The following is a 21,239-nucleotide window of genomic DNA, read 5'->3' as shown; positions in this document are numbered from 1 at the left end:
AGCACCGAAACATGTTTTTTTTTCCTTAACAGAAATATAATTTGTATTATTCGTGCGAGTGCAAAATTATCTAATAGAAAACGACATAATTGCCTGCGTATTGTTGCCGTGACACGTATCAATTAATTGAATTATTAACCAGCCTACACGAAAAGCGGATCGACTGTTTCAAGTTTATGGTGTCATAAAATATATGATATGTACAGAATAAAATCTATTTATACATAGGCAGCTTCACTCAAATGCGAAGGATAATTGTGATATTCAGTCTGAAGGATTATGTCTTTCTATTTTTAGACTAGATCGATATAAGAGCTTACATACAGTTGGCTGTGAGTATTTGTATCTATCGAGACGTAATGTTTTGGTAATGTTAAACTATCAATATATCAGTCAGTTTGTGAATAGTCCAAAACTGACGGATTTCATTGAAGACCTTCTTGGATATTACATAATTTTCAGGAAAGAAATTCAAGTGATTGACTTATCTTTCAAAGATTTTGTTGCGGTTTAAGTTGTGAGCGAGAGGTGTCCCGTGTGCATAAAAATAACATTTTAGTAGCATCGCTACAGATTCAGTTTTTGTTGTCTGTAGTCTTCGTATATTAAAATTAACATGCTTTTATGTAGTGAATGAAGTACGTAAAGAAAGATAATCTTTAGATAATAACATGCAAGTGTAATTTTAAAAGTAAAAGGATTATACCTTTAGTTGTGTTAGAGCTGTTTTGTTTACGTTAACCATCGGTTATACAAGACAATAGTGTTGTTTACAATAATGCTGAAAGTTATTTACATATGTTTTAGATTTCATTTTGCGACATCTATTGTATTTATTAGAACAACAACTGCTAAGAATCGTAGGTGTACTGTGGTCACTCACTCCAATACTAACAACAATTTTTTCTGTGTAATAATATTATATCAATGCAAGATTATATCTTGGGCATTATGTTACAATAATTTACCGAGAAACTATTTTTATAAGAGGTGAATGTTCAGGTTTTTACTCACTGTTGCAATGTAAACATTATCAGTAACTGTATAGTGCTTTTTTGTTTTATGCATTTTAACCTTTTCACCGCCACGGACGTTAAGAGACGTAAAATTGAAAATCGCTCACGACGCCATCGACGTGATAGCACGTCAAAAATATCACTTTTTTATAGTTCAAAATAAACATACAACAATACGTTTCAAGTGTTTTCTTTCTCCTGTTATTATTACCTAAACATATTTATTACATTATTACACAAAGACATATAATAATTAGACAGTTGTACCTGAAAAAAAAACAAAGTAAATCATCATGCAAAATGTATAAATTTAGCCCGCAAATCCACGCCACAGACGTGAAGACGCGTCAACTAGTGATGTGCAAGGAAAAGGACTACAATCTAAACACTTTATGCAATATTTCGAAAACAAATTGAAATACTTCACTCCTTTCTGAAAAAAAAAATTTTTGTCTGATATGTTTTAAATTAGATTCAATACAAACCTAAATATGTAATAAAACTACCATATCTAGTGATAAACTCATGACTAAATAAGTGCAAATCGATCATTTTGTGGCAACTCTCGCGCATCTCTATTAGCGGAATCCCTTACAGTGCTTCGTACGCCACTGACGGAATCAGACGGCGCGCTCTGACGTCACCCGCGCTGCTGGACACTCGTAGTGTTGTTGCAATACGTTATTAATAATCCATACTAATATTATAAATGCGAAAGTAACTCTGTCTGTCTGTCTATCTGTCTGTCTGTCTGTCTGTCTGCTACTCAATCACGCCTAAACTACTAAACCAATTTGCATGAAATTTGGTATGGAGATATTTTGATACTCGAGAAAGGACATAGGCTACTTTTTATCCCGGGAAAATGACGCATTTCCCGGGAAAATTCAAGTTTCGCCACCGAAGTCGCGAATAATCAAGATCATAATGACATTGAATTAACAAAATTCCGTTGTCATGGCAACAGTTTTAATGGCGGATATGCTTTAGCGCGAGTTATATGAGATATAAATAATTTTGAGAATATTTTTCGTGAAAAAAAGCATATTTTGTTGTTTAGGAAAAATAAGCTTTGTATTAGTAATTAGTATTAAATATTAATAATTAGTGGCGAACGAGGTCCCGAATAATCAATATTATAATGACATTGAATTAACAAAATTCCGTTGTCATGGAAACTGTTTTAATGACGGATATGCCTTAGCGCAACTTCGTTACATTTAAGAGACATAAATAATTTTGAGAATATTTTTCGTGAAAAAAAAGCATAATTTGTCTCATCACGCTACGACTAATAGGAGCAGAGTAACAGTAAAAAGTGTTACAAAAACGTGGAAAATTCTGACCCATTCTTTCTTATGTGACGCAAGCGAAGTTGCGCGGGTCAGCTAGTAGGTACATAAATTCTTGTGTATAATAAATTTTTCGTACACCATCTGCGCCACAAAAATGTCTTCAAGTCAAATGACGACAGAAGAGCTGTTGAGAGTGTTAGAAGGTGTAGAAGATGATGTTATATATATACAGAGCACAAAACATATTTATTTTACCGAGTCATAGAGTTCTTTCAAACTGTGTTTCCATGTTACTACATCAAAATAAATTTTATAGACTAGAAAAATATTACGAAAATTTTATTTCTACATTTATTAAAATCGTAAGATACGAGTACGAAACAATTGTGCAAAATTGAGTATTGATTATAATTTAACGTATTCAGATGAATGATTAAACGTAACGATATATTATACTTCACTCCGACTTGCCACACTGGTACATCTCTAATATAAGGCGGCAAAATTTGAAATCGCAGCGCTGACCACGGCGTTTCTTAACGTCAAAAGGTGTCGTCACAACTGGGATTAGTGCTGTGACTTTTTGAATAAAATATTTGAATTAAGTACTTTTTTTATGCAAATTGTTCGTGTATATCATTGTTATTTTTGGGTAATGAGTACTGAGTAGTGTAAAGTTGACACATGGGAGAAATTCAATAAAATTTTGTGGTACTTTTATGCAATTTTTACTCATAATATAAGAACACGTAAAATTAATCGAAGTTTTATCGATATACACTTTTCCCGTGACTATTATTTTGTAGGTATAAACGAAGGAATTTATTGCTTGGCGTGGGGAACACCGATTTTCAATATTACTCTGGCGGTGAAAAGGTTAAATACCCCTACTTTCTTAGACGCTTCTAATGATTGGCCGTCTCTACATGATACATCTCTACGGCTGTGTTTACGGAAAAAATATTATAAAAGCATTACCATCCGGTGTTTATAAGTATTGAAAACATAACGCCTTAGAAAGGCTGTCATCACTGGCTCCGGCGGTTCATTAGACCAAATCGACTGATATTGCCTTCGGTATCAAACGCCGAGGAAGCGTAAACTGGTACTTATGTTCAGTCGGAAGTTACATACATAATTTGCACAGCCCCGCACATGTGGTACAGCGCAAGAAAATGTTTTACATAGATATTAGCGTGATCAACATCCGTAGTTCGCTTGTTTAGATGAAGGCGTTAAGTGATTTTGTATGCACTATTTTAAGTTTATGCACGTTTATTCATGGTTGGAATACATTTTGAAGACTGGTTTATTGATGCCGTAAATAAGGAAGGCGTGACGTAAGCGATCTGTTCAACCTGCACGATGCAATAACTTTTTATTGGTAGGGCTGTTATTACAGTAATCATTACCACTAATGCCCCCTTAACCTTCCTTTGTCTAAGAGGTTTTAAAGAGTATTCTCAAAGTCTACGATTCTCTGTTACTTCGACAATCGCAGTGGACCATTATGCTAATGGACCACTGAGATTTGGGCTCCTAGACAATCTACCCAGACAATGCTTTCGCCACAATACTGATTGATAAAGCCGTATACAACAAAATATCTAGTCGGTATCTCACTTATCTAGACCTAGGTCATAAACAGACCTTGCTGTGTGTGCGTCAAATTATTTCTGACGTCATAACACCGGTGTAGAGTCAACATGTAATTGGCCGTGGTACTCACCTCAAACTGGGCGCTGAAAGTTTTAAAAACTCCTTCCCAGAGGCTTCCTGACTGAGTGAGAACTTGGACAATGTCTCCTACGTGCGACGTGGCGGCGTGCATGAAGTGCGCGTTGTTGTACACGCCTTCAGGCACCACGCGGCCTCGTGGTGACCTGCAACATATAAATCATCCTTATTAACTTTGTCATGACGCAAAACTTGTTGGATTCAAGATCGAGAGAGATCAGCTGTACGAGTTAACATGATTGCTCGTACTGCGCAGTGTAGAGGTAGAAGACAATTTGTATTCTAAACAGGGTTTAATCAATTTCTAGTTAGTTGATTTCTGCACTGACAATAAATTGATAAGATTAGAATCGATCTATGACTTAAAGTTAAGATCTAGACGTGAGTTTCAAACAAGTTTGTCGTTAGCGCAAGTCTCATAAAACGAGTGAACACAAACTGTTTCTCTACGACAGGCAATTCATGCCCGCGGAGTAACAGAACGGGTATGCACAAGCGAAACCGTAGCTCACGTGACTCCGTACGTCACATATCGTAAGATCTTCCGATTACGAGTCTAGATCACGTCTACGCTCGTCATTCAAACACCAGCTCGTTTCGTAAACAAAGAGTTTGGACTAGTGTTTACTGGACAAATCATGCGACGTCTCTCTCAAAGGTTATTGACCGTAATTTACTCAAAGTGCAGTCAAAGGTCGGATCGTTACCCCTTAAATCTGTCTGCGAGCTAGGGCAATTTATAGTTTGTGCGTGTTCGTACATTTCTCCGATACACGTGTTTAAAAAACAGTTATATCGTCCCGCTCTACTTGTAAATCGATACCGGGAAATGGGTTCTTGTGGTAACGTAGATAGTCTAAGAAATTATTACTAAGTACTTACTGTACACTCGAGATCTTAACACCCTCGTATAATTTACAGTGGGCCATTCATTCGCGCGTTTCATTTACTTATTTCTCTAGAATGGGTAATAACCCGAGTGAATGTATATCTCAAACTCGATTACCGTCCGACACAAATCGATGCTGTATCACAATTCCTTCATAGTAAACTATCTAGCAAATAACATAGAACAATTTATCGCTTTTGCGATGACTTTCACTACTCAGCTGTGTCTTGGTGTTTATAAATACTACTTTCTCAAGAAACATTCTATGATGTGAATAGCATATTGAATTCTATTACCTCGTCTGGCGTGTTACTACGATTTGGCATGAATCTAGCTGCGATATGAAGTATGAGTAGTTCTTTATCTCTTCAAAGATGGATGATGCGAACGGTATTGATTATAATATCAAGTATATGGGTGCTGCCTCGAGCCAGGTACCGACTACGTACATTTTGACTTCTACAGTTTGCAGTGACGCGATGCAATCGTATCAATCACAAATAAATATTTGTTGTAAAGAATATAGAAAAATACTATTGTGATCATTAAGAAATAAAAACATTGGGTCAGCCCATGAGTGACAGTAAATCTAGTAGATTGCATCTTTTTCCTTATTATATTATCCCAAGATACAGGGGCCGAAACAAGTTCCATGATCAAAAATACTGATTTTACTGACCAAAAATTCAAAAATACTGACCAAATACTGACCATTTCCAAACCTTTTTTTGGGTGAATGGTGTGAAATATAAAGCTTATTTTCAGTTATTGGCCTCCACCATCCCCATAGACAACCAGCACCGCCTTTTTATTGTCTTAATGTCAATAGACTCCAAAAAACACAAATAAACCCTAAAAACGCCAATAAACTCCAAAAATTCTAATAAACTCCATTAAACTCCAATAAACACCAAAAACTCTAAAAAACTTCCCGTCTTACGAATATTCGATCAGGTCTTACGAATTTTCGATCAGGTCTAACGAATTTTCAATCAGGTCTAACGAATTTTCAATCAGGTCTAACGAATTTTCGATCAGGTCTAACGAATTTTCAATCAGGTCTAACGAATTTTCAATCAGGTCTAACGAATTTTCAATCAGGTCTAACGAATTTTCAATCAGGTCTAACGAATTTTCAATCAGGTCTAACGAATTTTCGTTCAGGTCTAACGAATTTTCGATGAGGTCTTAAGAATTTTTTACGAGTTGAGAAGTTTTAACCCATTCCAAAAACGTGCGCAACGCCGCTAAACAAGCTTTCACTCCAAAAATATTGATTTCAAATACACTAGTCACAAAAATTAAGGGATATAAAAAAAATCAACATTTTTGGGTGATTTTCAACAAGCTGTAACTCCGAGGAAAATGGTCGTACAGAAAAAATAAAAAAATTAATTGTAGCTCCAAGTGTCTTGTTTTTAGATATGACGATGAAAATTTTTTGTCATGGCCAGGTCTGGAGAAATACTACGAAAACTACCGAAAAAATTTTTTCAAAATTTTTTCCCGTCCAAAAAAAGGTCCACGGGCTTAAAAAAATATTTTTTGATTCTTTCGTTCAAAAGTTCTTTTAGAAATTTTAATCCTCTTTAATTTGCCGTATTCAAAAAGCCTGTCCGACGATTTGCCGCGGAGTTATCGTCAATCAAAGCAAAAAAGTTCTTTTTGACTTTGATATTCAATTACTCCGGAAATAATGATCGTACAGGAAATCAAAGGAGGGTTTTGAAAACTGCACAATATTTTCTATAAGAAAATGTAAACATCTTTAAGAAAAAAAAATTTTTTTTAATTGAAAACTCGGACTGAAAAAAAGACAAAATTTCGCAAAATTAAGGATATTTGGATAAAAAAGCAAATCGCAAAACGAGAGATCGTCTATCGCTGCCATAAGACACTGGTCCACTGTCTATGACCCCAATCGTGATGTGGTCATGCGCATAAGCCAATCGGGCTCGACTATGTCGTGGAGTGAGCATAGGCACGCGATTTGCTTTTTAATCGAAAAAATAAAGATTTTAGAGAGAAAAAAGAAAATTTTATTAAAAAAATGAATAAAAATCACTAAATTGCAAAATTGATTTTAGCAAAAACAAAGAATTTGAAGCATCGGGGCACAACGAAAAAAAAATCGCGGCGCTTTGAATTTTTGAGGAATTTTAGGGGACACTTTGACGTTGAAAAATTACTGACGATATCCTTCGTTCATCCATTTTATCCAAAGTTATACCAAGTTATCCAAATATCCTTAATTTTGCGAATTTTTGTCTTTTTTTCAGTCCGAGTTTTCATTTCAATTTTTTTTTTTTCTTAACCATGTTTACATTTTCTTATAGAGAATATTGTGCAGTTTTCAAAACCCTCCTTTGATTTCCTGTACGATCATTATTTCCGGAGTTATTGAATATCAAAGTCAAAAATAACTTTTTTGCTTTGATTGACGATAACTCCGCGGCAAACCGTCGTACAGGCTTTTTGAATACGGCAAATTAAAGAGAATTAAATTTTCTAAAGGAACTTTTGAACGAAAGAATCAAAAACATTTTTTTGAAGCCCGTGGACCTATTTTTAGGCGGTAAAAAATGTGGAATTTTTTTTTTCGGTAGTTTTCGTAGGATTTCTCCAGACCTGGCCATGACAAAAATTTTTCATCGTCATATCTAAAAACTAGACACTTGGAGCTACAATATTTGTTTTTTTATTTTTTCTGTACGACCATTTTCCTCTGAGTTACAGCTTGTTGAAAATCACCCAAAAATTTGGTTTTTTTTTTATATCCCTTAATTTTCGTGACAAGTTTAGATGCTATTTTTTGAGGTCATGTGATGCTTCAATATATGTGTACGTAGTAGATCATCCACATACACAGAGTATCCAAAGCAGCCCTCAGATATCATCACAGGACAAATCGAGAATGTAAGATTGGCCAACAGCAGAGGAAAACCAAAAAAATATATTGAATTTGGAAAAATACTGACAATACTGACCGATTTTCGAAAATACTGACTTTTACTGACCAGGTCCAAAAATACTGACTTTTACTGACTTTACTGACCTGTTTCGGCCCCTGAAGATAGTTAAATACGCACAAAGATTATACCTGCTACTCTTCGTGGAATAATTAAACAAGATCTGAATGAGGAAATATGGCATTTAACGTGCACGCCTAAATTGTACGCTATAAATTGTGCATGACGTCTGAACTGAGGACATTGACTAACCTTTTTATTGCATAAAAAACAATAATCCGTATGCACTCAGGCCATCGACTCGGCAAAACAATTTAATCGTCGCAGAATCGATCGTGTGAACTCTAAAAGGTTGCAAGTCTAATGATGGATGTGAAAAACTCGATATTCGTTGAGCAGACAAAAATAAGGTTTTTATACCCGTCTCACGGTCAAGGATCTCGCTTCTAAACCCTATTTGGTGGCGTCACTAAAGTTTTGCTAAATCGTACCGCTTTTTTGTTGAGATACTTTTGCGTTCAATGGACGTGATTTGTCGTTTCAACGATAATTTATTATAAAAAAACACATTACTGCAATAAAGTATATTCATAGTACTTGTATAATTAACCTGAACAAATTTGAGAAATTGTAAAATTAAGTTGCTGCGGATGACAGAGCTTATACGAACAAAAAAGTAGCATTCTTATCATAGTTCTTTTAATAAATTCCGATGCTATAACATTATTGGAATAATAATGACATGATCAATAAAAAGCATCAGCACCTTGACCTATAAGCAGGTACAAACTATTCGTGTACAATTTATTGTGTTGCTGTGAATCCAAATAGGTTGTTGCTAATTTTATAATACCAGTGATTTTGTGATCTCTTGAAAATGACATGAATGCAAGAGATAATCGACAGAAGAGTATCATGGTACTATTAAAAAATTGCAACAAATTAGACGTAAGGATTTAAATATTGTTTATACTAAAGGTACCTAGTATTAACGAGACTTTTACGTCAGTCATGTAATATTTCTTTCCTAGTAAGTTACTATAGAGAGCTTTCACATCGAGGGAATTTATTCTCGTAACGTTTTGGTTCAGCAAATGCGTTATTTATCTCGAAATCTACGCACCAAATTCAACGCCACTTGAACTAACTGTAAAAAGATAGGGGCTCAGTCCGGTTTCAAAATGTTAGGGGTCTACGCAGACTCCTTTTATCGTCTGCAACTGTAGTAGACCTATTGTGAAAAGGCGCAATGGTAACGCCACTTAAAACTTCGTATAGACACGGTTCAACGTTCTTTTATAGACCACGTGCTTAAAACTGTTTTTGTGAGTGACGTGTAAATAGTATGTCTGGCGCCCTCCGATGAGATACTGGCAGGTGTAAATGCGTGGTGTTAACTGAATGGCTGACTCTAATAAGATATAGTAAGGTGTCAGATTTCGTAGGATATAGTAGATAATACAATTGGAAGTTTATTGGCTTGAGACCTGATGAAGTTATGTTAGCTTGTGACCAGTTGACTATGTCGATCGCATGATAGGATACAAATATTAAGGCATTACTATATAAAAATTATAACAAGATTAGGACCTTTTTATTAAGAAGAGACAGCCGCTGATTGAATTGAGTTATTTATTTTATGATAGAATAGAATTGTAAATTTTAACGTAACCTAAAATGTGGGTAGGCCAATATTTTTTTATTATAATCTGATTTCATTCTAAACTATTCAAACACTTTTATAAACAAACAAATGCTTTAAACTTGCATTAGTTATAAGTAGTATTTGACAAAAAAGTCAAGTGGTACCACCCCAAAAGATCGTAAATAACGAAATTTATTAGTGTAGCGAGAATACTATTGTGTAACACAGTAATTTTTTGTATAGTATCCTTTTATTTACTTGTACTACGACTTTGATTTCATTGGCACCTTTTTAACCTACGATTTTACATATTGTATTGGTTACATTAGCCGTAATACAATGTATAGGCGTAATTATTCAACAAATTGGTACTTAGGCTGTCAGTTTACAAATAAGACGGTTTTCATAGTTGATTATAATTTTATATTGACTTTTAGTAATTAATTTCTACTATACATCATGAAATGTGTTATTGGAAGACAGACAGGGCTTAGGAATATGGCCAGATTCTATGCATTTATGGGTTAGCTAGATTTTAAAGTGAATTTTTTTCAAAATGTGGTGCTAAACAAGAATAATATCCTTAAGGGTGAATTGAATTAAGTCTACAACAACAAAACTAGACTTCATATAAATAAACACATTTACCCAACCCTTTGCAAAACATTTACGGACAGCTGACAATAATTATACTTATATCACATCTACACAGATAACAGCAATGAAATAATCTCTCACAGCTGTCCATCTGACCTTTACAACAAACTAGTATGAATGGCCTTGGTTCCAACTGACCCTAACACACCCATAACTGGACGATTAGGGGAGAATGGGATCACAATGGATTTCTGACAGCCGTCTGTACCTGTATACTAATACTTGATTTACTGTGCAAGCTGCTTCTCAACCCCATATTACAAAATCGCAGACATTATTTGTCCGTATAGATTAAATTGAAAACTTGTTATTGAGCTTCAAGCGTATGATGAGGGGGTTTTAATGGATGTATTTCTTACTTTACAAGATGGTTTAGACAATATTATTAACGTCCAATGGTTGTAGAATTTATTAGTAATGAAATTGAAAAATAATTTTATTCAAAGTGTTGTTGCATATGGTTATAAAACTTTAAAATTAAAATGTTTTTAGATTTTGTCCTGTTTTAAACATCCTTTCATTTACCCCACATCATTTGCATTACATTAATAATAATTGATGATCATCAGTAGGGCAAGAGCTCATATGAAAAATACTCAAATAAGTAAATCAATACATTGGATTACATAATTCAGTTGACATTAACATTGAATAGTTTTGAATGTACGTCAGCAAACACTTAGTGGTAATAAGTCTTCCAAACTTTAAAGGCTTTTGGGTAACCACAATTAATATACTGTTAATAAATTTTTGTATGATTTGGAAATATGATTAATTAATGAGTGCCGTTAATAAACTGTTTTGTTGCATAGTTTTTTTTATTATTTCTGATGAGATTGTTTATTTTTGGTTTTTGACCAAGTTGTTGGTGAATTATTTAAGTCAATAAAAATGTGCTTTAGATGTGGAAAATAAAATATTACTGGATCTGGATTAGTTACAGCTATTGAGTAGATTTGAGTATATTGTAATTTGAAGCACACAATTACATCTGTATTATATAAGTTAATGTAATGTATAGTATACTTGAACTCATTATTATTAGTAGTTATGCAAATTTGTTTATTTTAAATATTGATTCTAATACTTTTAATAACAAGTTTCTGGATGTAAGTATGCTAGAATCTATACTAGACTTTCTTTACTAGAATTTTACTTCCCGCAGACTATCTCAACACTTATTATTAGTTCTGAGATTAATGACAAAATAAAAAATAATCTTTCAAGTGCCACTTTGAATAAATACTAATGAGAGAGTTAAAGGAAACAGGCTTTATAATTTCGAAATTTACAAAATGAACTACCTATTGATGCTGAACTTTTCAAGCAAAAATTAAACAAAAAACTGTACTCTTCATTTCTCTATAAATCATCACTGATAAGATAAGAAAATATCTAGAACATACACACTTTTTATGTGGTATATTCACTTAAAAAAAAATACCTAAATTCTCTTGATAAATTAAGTTTTATCATAATGAGTTTTACATAGGTATCTTATAATTCATGTGATTTACAAAAATTTTGGTACCTAAAAAGAGATATAGTACTTGAAAGTAATAGTTTTGTTTACTAAGTGCTTAAAGATATCATTTAGTTTAACTAAGTATCAGTATGTAGGATGTAGTCATTGTGAAAGTAGAAATTAACAATCATTATGATGTCATGAATATTGGCTTTGTTAACTAATGAATTACAATAGCATAATAAACAGATGAATTAGTTTAATAAACTCGTACAACAGGGGACTGTTTCTTACAGAATATTTTTCTACCTTCATAGTAAATAAATAAATTGAACCTATTAATGTCCCACCACTGGGCAAGGGTCTCCTCCTGGAATGAGGAAGGGGCTATGTCTTAAGTCCACCACTCCACCCAAGTGGAGACTTCAGATATTCTTAGTATATGAAGAAAGGTATTAACTATGAGTTTAGAGTTTTTTATACCAAATAATTGATTAGGCATTTATCTCCCAACTCAGCTGATGATAAGTGATGGTAGATTGTTATTTTATTTAATGGTTTAAGTTGTATTGGTGAATGCGTATTGCAAAACACATTGTTACTACTACAAAACAATCATAGTTGATTGAAATGGTTCTGATCTTAAATTGTAGTCTGTCTATCAGGATACTTCCTATCAGTGGCTCATTCATAATTTTGGTAGGATTGGTTTATTGTGCAGTTACTGTAAACTTTTAAACAACACATATTACTGTTTCGAGCATGACATGTTAAGTCTTGGAAGCATAATGGCTTTAACTATGTTTTTATTTATAAAGATGAACATAAGCTTAAATTATTCCATTAATCTCAAATCTATTGTCATTCAAGATTACTGATAAAGAAAAAATATAATAATGATTCATTCTGTTATCTTTTCATACAAGACAATGGAAGGGTTGGGTGCCTTTCAGAATTTATGGAGTCTATCTTAAACATGTTGTTTCACGGCTAATAAAACAGATAAAACAACTTGGTTCTACCTCCTTTAAAATTAACACATTGCATAAGCTCGACATACTCATTTGTAGTCGTACTTACACCTGTAATCCACACGGTAAATTAATAGAAACATTGTATATCTTCTGCTATCCCTTGTAACATGTAATTTAACAGACAATTAACTTTCATAGTAACATCATTAATAACTTTTACATGTTAATACCAAAATAATAATTACCTCATGATAATTTATCCGTCACAGTTAAAATTCATATAGTTTCACCATCACTGAACACAATTTAACAGCAATAAGAGAATTCTAATTAAGAACTTTGGACTTTTGCCAGTAATTATATCCACCATTGTACAATCCAGTGAAAGTGATTGAAAATAAAAGCATTTACCTTACTTCCTATTATAGAATGTTATGGAACGCGACTTCAAACACTAGCACCTCTGTAACCGCCGACTGTTACAGCAAAATTCCGTATCGAAGTGACAGTTCGCAAGAGTCAGCTTAGATAGTAAATTGCAGTTCATAATTAGTACGGTTTGCGACTAGCGTACTGGGATCGCCAACAGCTGATCAGACGGCTATATTAATCGTATCGAGTACGGAGCAAAAGTAGGCCAAACATCTAGACTAGAGCGCCGCGACGCGCCGCACCGCACGCGCCGATCTCGCTCCACACAACACCGCACAATCTCATTTTTGTTTACACTGTCAGCGCATCCACGTTTAACAACCTCCCAAAATCTGTCAACGTGACAACGAAATGTTCGCAGCCGAGCGGACACTAGCCCCAACAACAAAGACATGTCAGCTCGATGCTCAAAGATGATGATAAATGTAGTTACCTCGGCGGCCCTTGACGATTTTTACGTTTGTTGTTCATGTCTCCTTCGCCTGACTGCCCCGGCGGGTAGGCACCTTCTCGTCTGCGCGTGGGGACCGGAATTTTGGCTAATTATCACTTCTTTCTTTTACAACACAGTCCACACAACTTTCGCGGATGCACAATTGCAGTAGATATTAGGAATTAGCACTCAAAATGCGACGACAGGGATGCATCTATTCCACAAAAGTTGCTTGACGTTTGCCAACAAATATAAATTAAAATATATTTGAGTACAAAATCGCAGTTCGATTTATTCTCGGGAACTAATCCCGGAAAATAAACGGGTTGGCAGATTTCTCGTGCCTGCAATCAGCGCAGGAATACAACATGGCGCTGTGACGTATTCATTAGGCGAATTGCAAAATTGTATAAACACACTTTTGAATATATAAACCACAACATACGATTCACTAAAAGTGTAATAATTTTTTATAGTAACGTTTTTAGTAAATATCGTCACACAATAAATAGAAATAACTAATAGGGTCAGCGTTTGACCGACTTCCCACTTTAGAACTTTCAATATGGCGGAATGGTATTTGACTATTAGTGTTGCCAACTCATGAGTTAATAACAAAATGGGGTGAGGTCTACCAAGAAAATGATACCAGTAAATATGTAGAAATATTTTCCACCTTTTTGTATTCTGAACCATATTATAAGGTTCTACAAGACTTAATAGAACATCTGAACTAATTACTGTACGCTAAAATATATTTCCATGAACTTCCCCAATTATTATATTATTACTAACAGTGTTAAGTGTTATCAATAACATGAAAGGGAACATTAATTAGTAACTTTTGGTTCAACAATGCTTATACAGCCCGAGTTAACTTGTTAAAATAAAATAATATGGAAGAGCTTCAAATTATTAACAAATGTTTTATAAAATTACTTTTTACATTCCATAAATATTTGCTGTGTCATTGACTTTCTTGGTGGATAAAAAGACCCTATTTCGAACTTCAGCGGGCAATCCCGCGCGCGCGCGAAATTTCATTGCCATCAATAAAACCGTCGAGTTTATTATTGATCGCCGTGAGACTAGGTCATCAAGATGAGTCTCAAAAACGGGGTAAAAATGTCTCAACGCGAAAAATTCGAGTTAATTAACTCAGAAGTGCGTTCTTTTTATGAATATTGTAAGGAAGCCGGCATGAGCGATGAAGAAATGGATTTAATTTGTCGCCCTCTGACCAATGCTGTGAGGAAAGCCACCATCAAGAGGTGGACGAGGGTGTTTCTGTTTCTGGTTATGGTAATTGCCATTGGGTACACGGTGAGCCAGACAGATACGTTCCAGTGGCACGCTTCAGCTGTTGCTAGGATTGTGTTGATAAAACTCCTGCCTATCTGGGACTGGACGCCTTTGTACTACAATAAATGTATGATTGAGAGGTCGCAGCCTCAAAACGTGGACAGTGGTGTATCAACAGCGGATTGCATAGCTTGTGAAGCTGTCCGTGAGTATTCATTATTTATTAGTCTTCTATCGCGTTACAAAATTAAAATATATATAAAAGCTTTGTTAAAACAGAATGTGTACATACACGAAGTAATTTTGCACAGAATTTTCATTAGGTTGTTTCCTTACAAGTTAAAAAATACCACTATAGTTACAACACAAAATATTTCGTGGTTTGGTATTTTTAAACAAAGACTATTTTGATTATTTTTTTAATTACCATTTATTATCAGTGGGTAAACGTAAACATAATTTTTAATCAGTTGTCATAAAATTAATTAATTGGTAATATTGGTTTTATGACGGCTGACATAGACTTCTGGCTGGGCGATGGTCGGGGATTCCCACTGATTCCCAGAGCAGACCAGTCATCAGAATAATAACAGTATTATCTCTTTAAAGATTACTTAAAGTAAACTTAGCATGTATAACGTGAGGTGATGTGCTGTAACTAAACACTGCTTCTAATTGTATGAATTTTCAATGTGTAGTGTGTAAAAATGTAGGTATAGTGCTTGATCTTAAATCTGGCCATATATTTTACGAGGAATTCCGAGGAAAATATACCGACTGAATTGACAACCCCCTCATTATTTAGGTCGCTTGAAATATTTTTAATTAAAATCAATGGTACGATTTTAATTATGAATATTTTTGTGCACACCGAAACTGACGAACAAAGCATATTATTCAATAAATGTAGATATTGCTTTTTAAATAACTTTTCTCAAGACAGCACATTAAATCGAATTCCAATTTCCATTTTAAATTAGGTGGCAAGTTACAGATGTGTCCCACGTTTCTTTCATTTCAAACCTATATTTGAAATAAAATAGTATTTCAGTAGTCATTCGAACAGCTGTATTATTTATTTTCAGGAAACATCGCGCGTTTGTCCGACACTTCTTACAACGAGGTCTTCAACCACCATCTTCTTCGCGGGGCGCCGGTCGTGGTCGTAGACGCTCACTACGACTGGTCGTCCCGCGCCGAGCTCAACCTCACCAACCTCATCAGCGATGACGACAGACTCCGTGACTCCGTACCCTGTAGGATCCTCACCAACATAAGAATAGGCCGACAGCCCATGGACTTAGAAGAAATAGTCTCCCGTATAACAAATACCGACATACCGAGTTGGTTCGTCCATTTCCAAAACTGTGACATTCGCGCTGTGAAATCCTTTAGGATCCTTGCTCCTAGACCTTATTTCCTATCCCCTCATATCCCTCCTTCTCACTTTAACTGGCTGTTATTGTCCAAGAACTACGACACTCATAGATATAAATATTTAGAGCTTGATGTTGGTCTCGTAATCATGTCTCAATTGAAAGGCAAGACGTATATTCAGCTGAGACCGCGAGCTCCTTGCGAAGATGACTGTTACACGCTCAACTTAGAACTCACTGAAGGGGAAACGCTCGTTTTGGCCAATTCCCTCTGGGAGTTCGAATATTTGCCGGGTAAAGGCGAAAATGTCGCTATGATTACCGAAACTGATTGGATTGAATCTTAATGTAGCTAACTCGATGTGAATTGTCCTTCATTAGTAGATAAATTAATGTGAAATATGTACCGATTGATCGATTTATAACTATCTCGTTTTATGTAGTTAGACACAATGAAAGGTACCTGGTAGACAGAGTTTTACGGTGATATGTAGGTAAAGAGTTTAATTTAATCAATGGCTTCCATATAAAGATATAATAAAAAACTCCATTATATAAAAATCGAGGATCGGTACGTATATAAGAGTATACATAACTTGTAAGGTGTTCAACAATCTATCCATAAAATATGACTATTTATACAATATGGTACAAGAATAATGGCACGATTATAAATGGGGTTTGGACGGTAACTAGAGATCTTGAGATATAAGTATTGAGAACAGTCTCATTTCATTCATTTCTTCGTATATAAAATACCTATTTTAAAGAAAAATAGGTACCTACTTGTTTCAACTTTAAAAAGATGGGTGTTCATGGAATTATGCCGAAAAAAATCATAAAGTCTTAATTTTATTAATGTGTAAACATCGCTCGCAACATCTAGATACTTTTATACCCGTCATCACAAAATGTTCTCATAAAATAATAATCTCATTGATCGGTATTAAGTATAATGTTATTGTATCAGAAACTGTCGGCTTGAAACTGAACAACGTGTCCACATATCAACCATCTTGTACATTTCAAGTTCACTTCAATAGACATAAGGAACTGTCGGGGATGGACGTGTTGACAAATCTTAACAAAATAATATATAGGTAGCCTTTTAACCATACTTAGGAAATTTTCCTAGTCTTCAACTAGGTACGGGTCTCCTCTCGTAATGAGAGAGGTTAAGCCTGAGTCGACTATATACAAGTAGGCACGGCAACTGTGGTTACAGTTGTTATTGAAATGCAAAAATAAATAGTATAAAACGAAAATATACTTCCATAAAACTAAGTTTATTGCTTGATCGTATCAATACTTTAACCTGTTACTGTCCCACTACGGGCAAAGGTCTCCTTCCGAATGAGGGTGAAATACTAACATAAATAAAAAAACAATAATGACAGAACATATTTCTGTTGTGACATTATTTCAACAAGTCCATCACCGACATATAAACGTACCTATAAATTAGAATAAAATTGAAACGACACACAATGTATTTTCTGCACAATGATATCGTAATATAGTTAGTTATGTAAGGGTGCGTCCACATCTGGCGAATGTGCCGCGAATGTGCAGCTCGCGAGCCGTTTGCGAGCTGCGCGCGTACAATTTTGTTCGAGCGCCGCTCCTGCGCCGCCCGCGCGCAGTTCACGCGCAACCTAAGCGCCGTACGCGATCAGCGCGCGGGCGGCGCGCTAGCGGCTCGCGTCTTCCTTCCACCCGCGTCTCAATCCCCGCACCCCTAACTTACCCGCCAACGCCGTTGTCTCTTTTTTTTCCTTTTTATCAGTAATATAATAGCTAATGATGCAGCAATTATATTAAAAGCACTAGTGTCGTCCGACATCTTCGAAAGTACTGAGCCAGTAAATGGAACTGTAAGCGCGAGGATTGAGTACGCGCAGATCGCGCGCCGCGCGCACGCCTTTATACGAGCCTTGTATGAGTTGCGCTAAAGAGGCGCACCAAACTATTGCCGTGACTGCACGCGCGCAGCTCGCAAACGGCTTGCGAGCTGCACATTCGCGGCACGTTCGCCAGATGTGGACGCACCCTAATGTTTTGATCGGAACTTGACTCTGATTAAGTACCTCAGTATTAAATATATAATATGTACAACTGAAGCAAAACTAGTGTTTTATTTTTTACTATGAGACCCTTCATAAAGACTAGGACTTAAAAAAAAGTAGAATAAAACGTGTTATTGTTAACTTACGGAAACCTTCGTGCGCGAGTCCAAAACGCACTTGGTCGGTCTTTCCAATACGGTTTTGTAAGAGATCATTTGCAGGGCGTAAGTGTGTGCAGGGCACAGGTCCCATCCAAAATAAGAAAGGAGTTTGGCTTGCGTTCACTAAGATGCCGCTGTCAAAGTACTGTTGGGGCTTTTTACTTTTCTAATCTATTTCTGTCGCATTGCAGGGCAAGGGTTAGGGAATTACGGACATAAAAGCTGACTTGAGAGTATTTCTGTCACTTAAATAAAACAAATAAGTAAATAAATATTACAGTACAAGTCCCACACGGTCATTTGATTCCAAATTAATTGGAGCTTGTACTATGGTAACCGAATAACTGATAAACATACTTATTATATAATTCTTAATATATACTCATATAGATAAATTGACAACCAGGCTCAGAACAAATACTCGTGCTTATCACACAAAGATTCGATTCGAACCCACAACACGCGGCGCTACGCTTAATTTCAATAATTAAAACGAATACAATAGGAACAAAAAATCTCATTTATTAATTTGTTAAAACTTAAAAAATCAAATAATACTATTTGTTCAGTCACTCTTCACTTTGTTGATAGGCTTGCCGCGGAACCAGAGCAGTAGGTTCTTGAGAGATAACACAACCGGGAACATGATAGGAAGAAACAGTGGGATGTAGATAGCATACCTGAAACAAACCGTGAAAAGTTACTCTCTGGTTTTTTAATTGCTTTTCTGGGAGCTTACTTAGTTGTCTTATCTCATGTTCACAGATCGTAAAATTAGTAATTCCGGAAACTTAATTTTATTTTATTTCAAGTAACAAGATTAACATAATTTATTACTATTCAGTGTCTCCGACATCGTTTACTTTAAAAAAACGCGTTAGGGTTTGCCTAAAACCATTAGCACATCAAATAGAAAAGGTTGTAACCACATTAAATGACATTTAAACTAAAAAAAACAAAGGAGTTGCATTTTAAAATACCCAAAGAAGTAAGTTACTCACTTCTGATCATCAGGAAAGTAAAGCAGCGCAAGTAGGCTAGGCTCCATGAAGGCGGTCTCAGCGGCGAGGAAGGCGCCGTGCGACATGTTGTAGGCGCGCGTCAGCTCCCCGCGGGAGGACAGCTCGCGCCCGCGCTCGATGCTCCACACCGCCGCGTTGATCGACGCGCCCACCTCGTCGTTTATCACTATGTTGGAGATCTCACCTGGAAAATAATAAAGCTTTAATAATTGCATGTTTGTGAGACCCTTAGTCTGCTGCATAAACCTCAGGGATGTCGAGGAATTCTTAAGCAATGTAAAATATAGTCTCGACAGAGTGCGTTTGTATGTATAGGGATACTGAACGATACTTTTCCTTGTCGTTGCCGAAATGGGCGCTGTGTCATAAGGTGGAGAACACGTTCTAAATTTAAAGTAGCATTCAAAAAGGTTTCTTTCGCTACAAAACTACGACGTGACAAAAACAGCTGGAGGTTGAAGTATTACATTAGTTTGATGGATGTTATAGCATTTCGGTGTTATTTGTTTATTATGGATCAAATTCATTCATTTATTCCGTGAAACGTATTTGACTTGTAATAACACACACTTACCTAACAACTGTGCTAAAGACTGCAGCGTTCTCTCAGCCGAGGTGAGTTGTTCCAACGTCCTGATGCGGAGTAGGTTGTCGATCTCCCACTGACGAGGAGCTACCGAGCGTAGCGGCTCCAAGTGAAGACCTTCGATGGGTTCCTACATCACATAACGTATTTTAGTTACAGCTTTATATGTCACAATATTATTTAATTGATCTTAGTTTTGATTCTTATCCGCTAGATGGGCATTGTCACTACGTTCCATATGTTATAAAAATGTTCCTTAGGATATTGAAGAGCAATCTAAAATTGCATCCAATTGTTTTCTATAGCGATAAAAGTCCAGCAAATAAGATACAAGCAGTTTTAGTAAAATTTCAATATGTAGACCATAAGGTGACCATAGGTGTAAAACAAAACGCTATTTGTATAGTATTCGTCAGAATTTTATAGTAAGGTATTCAAATAATAATAAATTTTACCGCATCAGTAATCCCCAACAATTTCCTCAACTGTGAGATGAAGGTGCCCATGATGACTCTAACATCTGGCCGCCAGGTGGCGCTGCCTTCACAGTCCTTCGCACTCGGACTGCCCAACACCACGCCGCCCCATTTCGGTGACATAAACGCTTGCACGGGAGATAACACTTTGTTATCTGTAAAAGAAAATTATTTAGGTAAGATTGCCTAATATACGTAGGTCCTGAATGGACCTATATTATAATATAAATTTCATCAGTTTTAAGTCAAGCAGGCGGTTTCAAAAATCAGCCAAATCCCTCAAGAGCATGTTTTTGAGAAATAGCTCATGCTGTGCCGACGCCACTTAAGGTTGGATAAAGAAGAGACAAAGTCTAGCCTTATATCTAGCGAAATCTAAAGTCCAATGAATTACATTTTTGACTTTCTGCTACCAATTCCTCGGGAAAGTTGGGTTTAAAACGATTCAAATTTAAGCTAAGAAAACAATCGTACGCAAAAATGTTGCTACAAAAGAAGATTGTACAACTGCCACAGAATATAGCTTTATAGATATTAGTACATCTCACCGTTCTCATCGTATATGACTAGTGGCGCCCTCTCACATGGCACCGCGTACAGCGCCAGGTTGATGGTGGGCAGTTCGGACACGTGGGTCGCTGTGCGCTCTTCTAACTTAGTCAGAAGTAAGTGGAGGCGGTCTTGACGGACCGCGAAGTGGCGCCCCCATTCGGAGTCGTCTTTTACCTAAAACAATAG

At 35.8% G+C, this 21,239-nt stretch overlaps 3 protein-coding genes across 10 annotated transcripts in view; 1 reads left to right on the top strand and 2 right to left on the bottom strand.

Annotated features, from left to right (window-relative positions):
- The window catches only part of LOC142981658 (uncharacterized), a 49,211-nt gene extending 35,126 nt beyond the window's left edge, over positions 1–14,085 (bottom strand). For 6 of the 7 annotated variants that reach the window (XM_076127698.1, XM_076127703.1, XM_076127699.1 and 3 more), the window contains exons 1-2: positions 13,513–14,085; positions 4,041–4,194 (exon numbers count right to left, since the gene is read on the bottom strand). In XM_076127698.1, the coding sequence (XP_075983813.1) occupies positions 4,041–4,194; positions 13,513–13,550 (192 nt within the window). In that variant the 5' untranslated portion in view covers positions 13,551–14,085. The remainder of the gene's footprint in view (positions 1–4,040; positions 4,195–13,512) is intronic. The other variant, XM_076127704.1, reaches the window with a different exon arrangement.
- A 486-nt stretch (positions 14,086–14,571) lies between these two features.
- On the top strand, positions 14,572–18,284 carry LOC142981816 (uncharacterized). Its single transcript, XM_076127933.1, has 2 exons — positions 14,572–15,019; positions 15,900–18,284. The coding sequence occupies exons 1-2, from the start codon at positions 14,614–14,616 to the stop codon at positions 16,535–16,537; spliced, it is 1,044 nt and encodes a 347-aa protein (XP_075984048.1). The 5' UTR covers positions 14,572–14,613; the 3' UTR covers positions 16,538–18,284.
- A 635-nt stretch (positions 18,285–18,919) lies between these two features.
- PIG-S (phosphatidylinositol glycan anchor biosynthesis class S) overlaps positions 18,920–21,239 on the bottom strand; it is a 65,463-nt gene continuing 63,143 nt past the window's right edge. For both annotated transcript variants that reach the window (XM_076128141.1, XM_076128142.1), the window contains exons 7-11: positions 21,050–21,227; positions 20,481–20,656; positions 20,014–20,155; positions 19,419–19,623; positions 18,920–19,097 (exon numbers count right to left, since the gene is read on the bottom strand). In XM_076128141.1, the coding sequence (XP_075984256.1) occupies positions 18,983–19,097; positions 19,419–19,623; positions 20,014–20,155; positions 20,481–20,656; positions 21,050–21,227 (816 nt within the window). In that variant the 3' untranslated portion in view covers positions 18,920–18,982. The remainder of the gene's footprint in view (positions 19,098–19,418; positions 19,624–20,013; positions 20,156–20,480; positions 20,657–21,049; positions 21,228–21,239) is intronic.

Source organism: Anticarsia gemmatalis, chromosome 20 (genome assembly GCF_050436995.1).
Source record: "Anticarsia gemmatalis isolate Benzon Research Colony breed Stoneville strain chromosome 20, ilAntGemm2 primary, whole genome shotgun sequence".
Classification (NCBI taxonomy): domain Eukaryota; kingdom Metazoa; phylum Arthropoda; class Insecta; order Lepidoptera; family Erebidae; genus Anticarsia; species Anticarsia gemmatalis.
Note: the sequence above shows the minus strand (reverse complement) of the source record. Positions and strands in the feature narration are given on the sequence as shown.

Excerpts from the sequence above, each read along its gene's own strand:
- LOC142981816 (XM_076127933.1), top strand. The coding sequence starts at position 14,614 with ATGAGTCTCAAAAACGGGGTAAAAATGTCTCAACGCGAAAAATTCGAG. Across the intron at positions 15,020-15,899 it reads CATAGCTTGTGAAGCTGTCC|GAAACATCGCGCGTTTGTCC; the intron begins GTGAGTATTCAT and ends ATTTATTTTCAG.